The sequence below is a fragment of the Sceloporus undulatus genome, chromosome 1 (genome assembly GCF_019175285.1).
Source record: "Sceloporus undulatus isolate JIND9_A2432 ecotype Alabama chromosome 1, SceUnd_v1.1, whole genome shotgun sequence".
NCBI lineage: Eukaryota > Metazoa > Chordata > Lepidosauria > Squamata > Phrynosomatidae > Sceloporus > Sceloporus undulatus.
This window is the reverse complement of record NC_056522.1, coordinates 327,101,919-327,114,687: the sequence shown is the minus strand read 5'-3', so window position 1 is coordinate 327,114,687 and position 12,769 is coordinate 327,101,919. Positions and strand designations below refer to the sequence as shown.

Genomic DNA, 12,769 nt, shown 5'->3' with positions numbered 1-12,769 from the left:
ATGGGTTTCAGTTCATCAGTGTTCTGATTCTAAGGTAAGCATTACTCCGCTCACAGCTAAATATGTACAATGAAAGTCAAACTACTATCCATTAATGGAGAGAGGGTTGTATTCAGGGAGGCTGGGCTAGGCCTTTGCTTGCTTTCTTTTCACCAGCAGGCAGCGGAACTTCTGGTTCAGATATGGGTTTTATTTATTTATTTTTAAAATTTGTTTTAAATTGATTTTATATTTTTAAGGTGCTGATTTTTTAAAAAACAAGTCTTTAAATTTTTACTTTCTTTGAGAGCTGCCTCAAGTCCCTCTCTGGGATAAAATGTCAGGAAATGACATTGGTGTGGCCACTAGGGGGAGCTGTTGTGCAGATAATTTACAGCTCCAGTGGCAGCTAATGTGTCAGCATTCAAAAAGTGCATCATCGGAATGTTGATGCAACTGTCAACTGTCAGTTCTCAACTGTCACTGAGAGAGAGTGAGACAGTTGGTGCCTCAGACTGGGCTGTGTCTGTGGCAGTGAGACAGTTGGTGCCTGAGAGTGGGCTGTGTCTGTTACTGAGAGGCAGTGAGATGGTTGTGTGTTAATGTGGCTGCCTCAGAGGTTGTGTTATTGTTGGCTGGTGTAAATAGTGTGTATTAGAGACGCATGTCCAATACACTGTGTATATCTATGTTGTAAATACTGCAAAGGAAGATTAAAGCTCTCATTTAGAGTGAAGACTTGTAAGAGTCATTACTAGTTGAAGACATCTTCACAGATTTCTTCCTCTTGGCGTCCTGTCGATGTGGTTGAACTCTGCAGGTGGTCGTGGTGGACACTGCACGTCATTTCATACGCCCCAACAAGGGTTATGGGCGCAGCACACGAGCCACAACAGAAATATGGCATACAAATAAGATAAACACATAAATACATAAAATAAAACAAAGGGAAGTCTCGACTTGGCAGGAAAAATACTTGGATGGTATTCCAGTGACATCTAGCCATTGCAACCTTCTATGGCGTTCCCTGTAGATTCATACATCCCTGGAAATAGTGACACTAAACTCAGTGCAACTTACATCTTAGTACTCTATATAGAGGAATGAATTGTAATTCCTCTATTAGTCACAGTAAGGCATTATAAATCAATAAATAAATCTATAAAAAAGATATACTATAATTTCAGTGATTGGGAAAAAATTAGTTATTTATACAGGTTGAGTTTCCCTTATCTGAAATGTCTGGGACAGAAGTGTTTTTGAATTATTATTATTATTATTATTATTATTATTATTATATATTTTGGAATATTTTAATATACAGTGGGCCCTTTTTATCCATGTGGGTTTCATTCCGGAACCCTTTGCAGATAAAAAAAAAAGAGAGAGACCTCAAGTCCTATGGTTTTCAATGACAGCGACCACATCCACGCACAGTCATTAGTGGTAATGGATGCTTAAATCTACGGACAGCAAGCCTGTGGTTGAGGAAGGCAGGCTGTACATAATGAGATAACTTTGAAATGGGACCCAAGTCTGAACATGAAATTCATTTAGGTTCTGTATATACTTTATAGAGACAGGCATAGGTAATTTTTATCTTTAATAAATTTGTGCATGAAACAAAGTTTGTGTCCCTTGAATGATCAGAAAGCAAAGATATCACTATCTCAGTCACCCATGTGGACTATTTGGGATTTAGGGAGTATTCTGGATTTCAAAATTCAGGATAAGGGACATTTAACCGGTAGATTAAATCTACAGAAATATTCTTAGTTCCTTATGGGTGTTAAAATTCTATTAATTGGTTTTTTTAAAAATATTGCCTAAGTGTCATTTAGGAATCTGCTTCTGAAGCCATAGGTTCATTTTTGTTACAGGATATAATAGTAAAGATGCTTGCATTGGTCTTAACTCGATCCCTAAACAGATTGGATCAGAGCACTATATCTCTCTGTAATTAAGCCTTCTTAAATTTCATTAGCCATTAATTACACTTAACTGTGCCAACAATTGAGACTATTACACATTCTTGATTAAAAAGAGTTACAAAATATGAACATGTTGAAGGGCTTTGTTGGAAGACTACAGAAAAAAGAATCAATGTTGCTCAAGACTAAATGCTTTCCTTGTCAATATGAATAGCTCTTTAGTCTTACAGGGTTAAACTCTTAAGCCAGTGATACATTATGATCTTGAAAAACCAAAGGCCCTTCCACAGTTACAATTTATTGAAAACACAGCTTATTATAGCATGACAGAAAATAAATTAATCTGAAGATTGTAATGTCTTTTGCTATGATTCCATCACAGCACAAAACAAACTATTTTCCTCCTTAACTCTACAAGACATTAAGTGTATATACCAAAATCTAGACCACAATTCCATAAATGCAAGCTCTTTAAGAATGTGACAGCTTTGTCTACAATGAATTTGAAATATGATTTGCTATAAAACTGCTTGAAACTATGGGGCTTTAACAAAATCTTAAACATCTACATAAGAAGGAGGAAAGAGCTTCTGAATAGATAAAAGTAAAATCTTGATTCTTATATAAAATGTTATGCATTTTAATATGATTTTTTGCCTGATTTATGTAAAGCTTTGTGTTTTTCATTTTCCCTGGCTTGTCACGTTGTAGTGATGTATGGAGCATTTTAGCATCAAGTTTGCCATGAGCAATAAAGTCAGTGCCCCTAAGAAATATTAATATATTTCCACTTTTTCTTTCCTCTCTAAGAGTGTTCTTATTCAGCTTATTCAGTTTCACTTCACATAGTCGGCTGGCATAATTTTCAGTCTCACAGTAATATTTTAAGGCTTTGCATTATTAAAAAAAGGATCCCTGTCAAACAAGGTATGTACTAAAACACCAGATTTCAGCATGGGGAACACGATGCTACAAAAAAGAGAAATCTCAACAAAGGAACAATTTTTAACCTGAATAATTATGTCTCTTTTTGATAAATTTATAGCACGTATTTGCTAAATAAGTATGCTGCAGCATATGTGTACATATGCTCTGTAAGCTGTTGATTTAAAATGAATTGCAAACAATTGGCTTAGTCATCATTGAACGAATAAAACAACACTAGAAAGAATTTAGCATAATGTAAGATTTGACACAAGAAGTTTTTGATACAAAAAGCACTAACAGCAAAGGGAAGGTTCAGAAACATCAATTCCATGTTCTAAAGTGCCTCCTGATATTGTTTCTTCCTTTGCCCCAGCAGACTCTTTAACACACAATGGCAGGTTACAGACCGCCGAAAAGTGGCGGCCTGCACCCGCCCCTTTCCCCGCTGTATCGGGGCCTCAGCTGCCAGACCAGCAGCCTCCAAGGCCCCGATCCGCCGCTTTGCAGGCTGCGGGGAAGCAGCAAAAGGCCGCTTCTCTGCAGCCTGGAAAGGGGTGTCCTTGGGGCTTCAAGCCCCAAGAACACCCCAACGGCAGTGGGGACTCCCAGAAAGGGGCCACTCGGCCCCTTTCTGATTTGCGTCGCTGGTGCAGCCTTCACACGGCTGCACCAGTGACGCAAACCAGGAAGGAGCTCCGTTTCGGAGCTCCTTCCTGTTCCGCCAAAAGCGCAGACCGATGGCGTCACATCCGCACCGCCTCGTTTGGAGGCGGCATGTTCGTGACGCCATCATGGTGGCAGCCGTGTGGAATGGCCGCCGCCATTTTGTGCACGCGGAGTGCGTTCTAGGGTTGGGGGTTGCGGAAGCACCGCCCCTTCCTAACCCTAGTACGCGCTCCGCGCGTACTTTAATGGCAGTCTGTAACCCGCCAGTGTCTCTTATTTAGAATTCTTTAGGAGGGGCGATATTTGGAGAAGAGGTAATAATGGATGGAAAGAGTTAACAGTTCCCTATCCTTCTGCTGCTCAATTCTGACATCTCCTCCCCAGCAGACCTTAAAATATCATTACATATATTTGAATGAAATTTATATTTGGTACCTGAGGAGACTGCCAGAAAGCGGCATGATTTTAGGGCTTGGGATTGTGGAGCCACCACATGCTCCCTAGCCCTACCGTGTGGAGGCTGCGGCACCGTTATGGTGTGACCCCATCCACATGGGGGCTGCCATGATGACGCAAGCATGGCACAGCGTCTAAATCTCATGGTGCAAGTGCGCCATTGGCATACTCATGATGCCTGCCACACAGACTAAAAAGAACCTGAGTCCTGATGGAGGCCGCAGTGTTTGGTTGGTGCAGCCTCTGTCAGAAGTAAAAATGGGCAGCTCCAGCCTGCCCTTTTAGGGTAGTCTGTTGAGCCTCTATTTCTCTTGGGGAGCCAGCACAATATAGTGGTTGGGTATTGGACTAAGGGTCCAAACAGACGGGCCAAAATAAAGCTGCTTCAGGTCACTTTGGAGGTATGTTGTTTAAATAACACACACATCTTAAGAGGCCAGAAGCTGCACCAAAGCTGCGCTCCAGTCCTTAGGATTGGAGCATGTCTTTGGTGTGGCTTCTGACCTTTTAGGACGCATGCATCATTTAAACAGCATACTTCCAAAGTGACCTGAAGCAACTTTATTTTGGCCTGTTTGTTCGGGCCCTAAGACTCCAGCAGGCCAAGCTTTATATACCACTTGGCCATGCAAATGCATTGGTTAACCTTGGACAAGTCACACTTTCTCAGTTTAAAAAGAATATATTAAGATACTTCTGAATAAATCTTGCCAAGAAACCCTATGGCTGGGCTGCACTGCCATAAGCCAGAGTCAACATGAAAGCAAATAACAACAACAAACCCAAATTCCTTAACTCCTGAAGGTACTACCGTTTCTATAAAACTCTTGGCTTTCTTCCAGTTCTTTTTACAGAACAGAAAGCTTCCCTTGCTGCCAACATTAAATGGGGTCAGTTGTATTATTCAATATTACAGTTACATTCTGCTCTTCTGCCAATAACAGTCTCCTGAGCTTGCATTAAGGATCCCTAAACAGATTGTATCAGAGCACTGTATCGCTCTGTAAGTAAATTACTTGTCTTCCAACCAAAATATTAGCAACACACCATGTCCCTTGTGAAATATATATACTTAGCTTCTGTGTACTCTAAATCTTTGCTGTATAATCCTAAATTAATTGATCCAGAACCTGTGCATCTGAGTTACAAAGCATTTTCGTCTTGTTATCAATCACAATGAATTCTCCCAAACAAATTTAAAGAGGCCTCAATACTATTTCTACTACTATTATTTTTTCTTTGTTTCTACAGTGTACTCCATTCATGTAATGGAAAACTGAAAAGGGTGTGTCAAGGTGACAATGTGCCACTGCCAAAAGCTCTTAAAACCGTTTCTCTTTTCCTCTGTATGCCATCGCTGCCACCAGTTTTTCTCAGTGAGACTCACCCACCCAAACCACTTCTCTCAGATGGCAGCACAATGGTCTTTTTATCCTACTCCTGCCACCAATTATCTGATAGAGACATTCAAACTCAGGACTCTCTTGTGTGTCTCCTGCACTATAACTCTCTCTTGATTCCAGATCTCTTGGTTACAGATTTTTCTTCAGCTTGGCATCAACTATTCTCTGATAGCCACACACCCACTGTCTAGTGTGTCCCAAACCTAAAAGACTTTTCTCAATGTTGGTAGCATTTTTAATGTGTTTTTAAAATCACTCCAGACAGCTGCTTGTTGAAACAAAGCAATAGATTTGTTTACAACTCAGGCTGAATACAGTATCTCTTTTAGTGGATGGTGTTCACATTGGATACGGTGGTTAAATACTGTACTTTATTCGTTACACAGTTTGACAGTTCCTTTAACTTGTCTTTGTAATTGTTTCCTTATAACTTTATATCCTTTCACTGTTACTTCCCTAGTCATCCTAGTTAAACTCTCACACTTGTTTCATTGCCACTCCAGCACTTATAGTTATTTCCACAGCCTTTCTCTGGCTGTAATTCCTCAGGATTTTTCTGGACACTGTTTACCATGGACTCTTCTAATCCTTAACCTGGGTACTCAAAACCCCTATCCAACTGATGGCACAGTGGTTAAATGCCTGTACTGTAGCCACTCACTCACAAACCACAAGGCTGTGAGTTCAATACCTGCCAGAGGCTCAGGTTTGACTTGGCCTTGCATCCTTCCGAAGTCACTAAAATGAGTAGCCAGATTGTTGGGGGCAATTAGCTTACACTTTGTAAATTGCTTAGGGAGTGCTTAAGTGCACTGATAAGCTGCATATAAATGTACTTGCTATTGCTGTATCTCAGCCAACTTGGCTGTTAAAACCCCTTGGGGTCTAATAAACCTCTAACTCAGAGCTCAGTCCCTATCTATGTCACACATGGTCCTCTCTTCCTATTTATACTTGCTCCTGGGAGTAGCCCCTACCTTTTTTGGCTTTGCTCCCATTGGCTATTGCCAGGTTCACTCTGATTCGATGTTGCCAATCTTCCAATAGCCTTTTCTCCACAAGGGGTGTGTGTGTGTGTGTGTGTATCGGGGTGACCTGTAAGTGTTAAAATAACAACCAATTTTTATTACAACTACCCAGTTTCACTTACAGGTGTAAGTGCCCTGAATCACTTCTAACCTGGCTACACAAATGCTTCACAGCCATTATTAAATCACTGTTAGATGAATATTATTACAGACTATCATTTCAGCCCTGGAACACTAGTAAGGAAAGGCCACTTTGGGGCTGCTCAATAGAACTACTACTTTGCCACTTTATCAATATCGTATTGGTAGCACTTATATTTACTTAGCTCAGAAGTGGCTACTAAGTATCTTAGCATTTTATGTTGAAGAACTACACAAACAGAACATTCATTCATTACAAACATTCACCTCTCCAGAGTCAGCTAAACTCAAATTTGTTGCCAGCTACACAGTCCATATCGTAAACAAGTGAAGCATTTTTTAAAAGCACACATAACTTTTCAATAGATTGTGTTGGGGAATGAGAAAAACCATTCAACAATTCCTGAAGTCCAAAGCCATGCTTGAATGCACATGAATGTCCTTTACCCATGTAAAGGCTGTAGTCATGTTCAGGAAATCATCCTCTTAAATTCTGAAAGAATACGCATTGCTACAAGTAAACCCTGATCACATTACTGACACTTAGGGTCGCTGTGACTGCTGACACTCATGCATTTTCAACACAACAGAAGCAATTCCAACCACATGAACCAAAGTCCTCAATATGGGGAAAAATTCTGATTGGATTTTCCTTCATATGGAGAACTTTCATGCACACATTGGTATAAGTGCAGAGTCCTGACATACTCTGGACATCCTTGTAGTTTGAGGCTGTAGGTGTAGCCACATATCAGGGACAGAAGACAGGGAAACTGAAGCAGCAGCAGCTCCTTGCAGCAAAACATAAAGACCTGTATAGATCTCGGAAAACCTGATAAAACTGTTCTATACTAACATGCGTTGTAATGTGTTCTAGCTTAAATGTTTATCTATGAATATACATGGTGACACGGTTAGTCTTTGCAGCCTGATTCTCCTCCTGCATGATTTCAATATTTAGGGCAGTTGTGACAGCCATTTCAATGTTGTGAATTTTGTAGTCAGATTGAGATTTCCAATAATCATTAATTTAGTCTTCATGCTAAATTACTGTACCGTGTTCTTTGGTAGCCCACTTTTGATTACGCTTCAGAAGCTTCAGAAGGAACAGAAACAAAAACAGCAATAAACTGTCAAGATGTTATATGATGATCATTAATTGTCTTTTCACATCTGGCCTAAGCATAGGTTTGTACCAATTACTGCCACATCATCTTGGGCCTAACATACTTCAGTTATCACTATGAAGCATTGTCATCTGTTAGGTGATACAGAAATTTTCACTTAAATTTACCATATATACATAAAAGCTGTACTGCAAAAGCACCATAGAGAAATTCTGGGTAACTACCCAACTTATTTACTTGTGTAAAAACGTTTTTTACATAAGATATAAAAATGTAAGAACATTTTCATTTGAAATTCAAAAGCATCTTAAAATGAAAACAAGATAACATAAATCCAGTTACTAAAAGTAGTATGATGTGAAAATGATAAAGAACAACAAATTAATTCACTTAAAACAATCAATTTAAAGCAGTTCACTGAAAACCAAGTTCAAGTGACAGTACTGAACAAATGTGCCTGGGCAAACAAAGTTGCCTTAAAGTTTCCTCCATCAACAACAACACAAAATACAACTTTCCATGGAAACACTCCACACCAGAAGTCCATCTTTCTATCATCCCATATACTGGGCGGCACAACACAGAAGGCCTTTCCTTCTACAGTGCGCCCGGGCCATACGCGGGCGCGCCATACGCGGCCTTGACCATACGCGCTCAAGCCGCAGGGCACGCACGGGGCGGAAGGGGCGGCTCGTCCCATTCAATTGAATGGGCGCGCACGCCCGTTGCGCCCTGTGTGCGCCTGCGCTGCCGTGCACGAGCCCCATTGTTTCCAATGGGGCTCGAGCATAGGCAGAATTCGCCTTACGCGGAGGGATCCGGAACGAATCCCCCGTGTAAGGCAAGGACGGACTGTACTTCAACCAAAAAACTCAATTGGCCATGGAACAATAATGAGGATCTCCTCCTCTGAGTGTTAATACTGTATATGGAAGAAAGTGGTTTCCCGTATGCTATGATCTTAAGTGGTTTGGAGCTCACAAGTAACTCCCTGAACTTGTTCAGCAGCTAATTGCTGCTAATGCTCATATACTTTCTTCTAGAAGTTGTAAGCATTGTCACTGAAATGTTGCAAGAACTTCACGTTTGCTTGAGGTGGCAAACATTTAGGTTGGTACAGAGAAGGTTTTATTATTACAGTACAATCTTTTTTTGTCATTTCTGTCATACCTTAAACTGGGTATTTTTCTGTAGAGGACTGGTGTTTAAAAAGTTCATTGTTACTCATCCTGACACTTTGTAATGACACAGATTATAACACATAAATATATGAAAATTGTACCGTTGTACTTGCCTTATCTTCTAAATGCAATTTTAATAGACGAAGGTAAGCCACTGGTGCAAATGCATCTGCTGAATGCACAACCACTTCTGATGAATCCCTATAACATAAAATCATAAACATTTATATGAAAAAATACCTCAACAATTAGGACATTTGACTTCAAATTCGACTTCAAATTAGAACATTTGATTTTTAAAACTGTCAGTTGTCAAAAAAGGAGTGCAGGATTGATAAAATTAATTTTGTTTGATAATGTTCCAGTTCATAACACACTTACACATTCTAAACCTGTAAAAACTACCAACTAAAATCTATCTTGCAGTGATACTTTTAGTGGGCCAACCAAAAGGTATAAAACATATCACACTAGCTTTCATTTTAAGTTTCACAGGTTAGCCGAGCCACCAAATACCTTCTTTCTTCAGCCACGTTTTAGCCAAAATGATAATCAGAACAACAGAACCAATAGAGAGGTAGCTAACTATGAACCTGTATAAACTGGCATGAAAAGCCAGCTTCTAGCCAGTTTGGGGACATGGCATACACACTATGCATGCTCCCATGGTGCCAGGAAGGCGGCTTCAAGCTGCCCGGCAGTGTATAAAACAGCTGGCTTCCAGGCGCTCCAGTGGTGTGGTATTTAGACATCACACACCACTGGAGCACCATAAAGCAATGGTGGAGCAGGAAAAGCCAGATTTTAGCCAGCACAAAAAGGAGCAGCATTTTGCTGCTCTTTTTGGGGCCAGCAAAAAGGCAGATTGGGGCCACAGTGTGCGGTTGCCATGCCCTCAATCCAGCTTTCTCAGAGGCAGCTTCAAGCCACCCTTTGCAGCAGTCTGTTCCGCCCCTAAATTCCAGGTGAGATGCACTCCCATAGCCCATCTCTCAGGCCTCTCAGGAGTCACACTTGAACCCAGTACAAAATGGATCTAGACAACCAATATCATCTGAACCTTGACATACTGTTGTGAAACTACCCTAGGTTGCTGTAAATGAAAAGATTCAGATTTATCAAGTTTTAGATTGATCACTCTTGTCTTTAGGATGCTACAATACTTATTTTTCTTTTTTCATTCATCTATCTCTTCTATCTTACTGCAGCATTTTATACGTATTTGTACTGGAAGTGGTTTTTATATGTTGAGATTTTTAAAATTAAAATAACAAATTTAACTTTAGAAATTTCATCAAAAATACACTCCCGAAATAAACAATAAAACAAATCAGTCTGGGCATGGCTGCTAACTCTTGAGCATTAACTCCAGCCTAATTCAGCACTGTGTTGACAGTTGTGATGGAACTTTCTTCCTTTCACCTCCCCCTACAGAAATCTGTGTCACCCATAAAACTGGCACATAAAATGTCCCAGCCTTCCAAAGCCAGTTTTGTGGGTACAGACAGGGATGCAGTGAGGAAGAGACAGTATCCCCTCCCAGGTTCACTGTATTTCACTAATCTACCAGCAGAAGTCAACAAGTGAATCCTAATCCATACACTGAATTAATAAATATTTTAATAAACAAATATCCATGGCATCCCAAAATATTTATTATTATTTGTAATAAGAACTTTCATATTATTCTTCAGTTATATTGCCAAGCCTGTTTAAGACAATAAAATCATTAAAATGTAAATGCAAATCAATATGTAAGCAGCTATGTAAGCACAAAATCATAAAACTAACACAAGCATCATCAGGATTAAAAATGCAACAAAGGTGTCTGGTAGCCTCACCAGAGAAAGCCACCTGGTGACATACTAATGTGTATCACTTGGTTGTCAACTGTCTTGAATAGTTGAATAGACTCTTGAACAATGGATAAGAGTCTATCAACTAAGCTATCACAACATTGTTTACTTAAAGGCTTCATGGAAGCCCAGAATAAACAAAAGGATTGTTAATTTAGGACAATTTTCGCCTCAAACATGAGTCTCCCAGATGTTTTGGATTTCAGTTCTCAGAATACCTGACAGTTGGCTGGGACTCCTAAAAGGTGAAATCCAGCAACATCTAGAGAACGCATTTTTGGCACATATTGCTTTAGGGAAAAATTATATTTAGACAAAACTAAAGTGAAACTGAAACTAAATAGCTTTTGGCTGAGTCAATGTGCAAACAGGGAACATCTAGCTCACACTTTTAATCACTATGTGGTAACAGATTTCCACAATATTCTGAAGTACCTTCTATCTAAGTTGTAAACATCAACAGCTTTTCTAGTATGCCACAGCTTGCACCTGGTCCTGCTATTTTATACTATTAGACAGATACAACCCTTAAGGATACATTCATCTGGCAAAGATTCAACCCAGATCAGTTCTGTGTTTGTTGGAAGGATAGCTTTTATGTCTGAAAAATTCCAAATAATGTGGTTCTCAAACAGTGTTGCCCACGTATTGCCAACTGGGATACTCCTGAGTAAGTCTTTTGAATTATGTAATGGAATTACCATATTTATTCTGATTACTGGTCTGAAAGTGGTATGGAGCAGACACTGATACTGTTTTATTAGACAATCTGTAAACTCAGATGAAAGAGGAATAATAGCAGTCAAAATATCTCCTTTAATACATTCAGGCTAAGTTATTTACCATAACTGTACTGACAAATCTACATAGGGATAAAGAAATTTCCCACACCTCTACACATACATTTTAAGAATTTATGGCAAGGAAATAACCTACTCAGTGCAAATTGAACTGATTCAAAACATTAACATTCAAAAACATCCTTTAGTAATTCAAGCAAAATGTTTAGCATTATCATCCTAAGTTGTTAATGTTAAAATGGGAGGGGGATGTGAAGGAAAAGAGAGAGAGAGAGAAAGAGAGAGAGAGAAGGAAAACAGAGTTAATGGAACCCACAGGCTACTGATGTGGCAGTTTATCAAATGTAGCTGTAATGAAAGATAAATATTACAGGCAATTCGCACTTCATGAAAGGATAAAAGTGTCAGTGTGTAGGTACCAGTTTTACTGCAGGCCATAATCAGCAAGTAAACGAAAGTGCAAATGTCTAAAAAGTTTATAGCTTTCTATGAAGGCCTCGTCTTGTCAGGCATTGATTTAGGTTAGTAGAGGACTTTGCCAGTGTTAAACAAAGTGAGTGTTTGTGAACTTAGAGGACATGTTCTGCTGCTGCCACCAACAGAAGTGGCCTCAAGCTAAATGTTAATATGTTCCCAGTGCTAAAATTTAAAGGAAAGGAAAAGCACATACAAAACTATTTTCTTCTTAAACAGAGGGCAGTCCAATGTGAATGTTTCATATTCTCCACCTTCTCCACAGATATGGACTCCATACTTCTTAGAAAGCTGAAAAATAGACAAAAGGTATTAGGGACAAAATGGACAAAAAGGTATAATGTCTAGTATTCAGGCTTACCCTACAATTGAAATAATATCTTATTTTTTTGCATAAACTAAGCATATGCAACTTTACTCAGTTGTGAGTCCTATTGTGTTCAATCAGGCTGCTTCCCAGGTAAGTGTGTGTAGGATAACAGCCTACTATATGCTAGCAGGTCTCCAGATCCTTCACCTATGCCTATGGGCAAAACCAAGTTGAGAGGAGTAGGACTGGGAGATCTGGAGTGTCTATATAACCATATTTCCTCAGAAGGCCAATAAGAAATTGTGTTTTTTGTTTATTGCAAATCATAGCTTAAAGCACTGCTGAGCTTGTCTTAACCCTGGATAGATTACATAAATCAGCTGATCATTCACTGTATCTACACAAATATAGGTGAACCAGTTTATACGTATTTCATAAGTCAGTTTGCATAAGTTAGCGTTTGTTTAACCAAATACTCTGTTATCTTTCT

At 39.4% G+C, this 12,769-nt stretch overlaps 1 protein-coding gene across 8 annotated transcripts in view; it reads right to left on the bottom strand.

The window, feature by feature from the left end:
- The window catches only part of DPH6 (diphthamine biosynthesis 6), a 348,315-nt gene that overhangs the window by 217,083 nt on the left and 118,463 nt on the right, over window positions 1-12,769 (bottom strand). For 6 of the 8 annotated variants that reach the window (XR_006101224.1, XR_006101228.1, XM_042444449.1 and 3 more), the window contains 2 exons: window positions 12,166-12,260; window positions 8,941-9,040 (listed from right to left, as the gene is read on the bottom strand). Coding sequence is in view for 6 of the 8 variants with exons in the window: in XM_042444449.1 (XP_042300383.1) it covers window positions 8,941-9,040; window positions 12,166-12,260 (195 nt within the window). In the remaining 2 variants the exon portion in view is untranslated. The remainder of the gene's footprint in view (window positions 1-8,940; window positions 9,041-12,165; window positions 12,261-12,769) is intronic. The other 2 variants (XM_042444455.1, XM_042444442.1) reach the window with 1 other exon arrangement.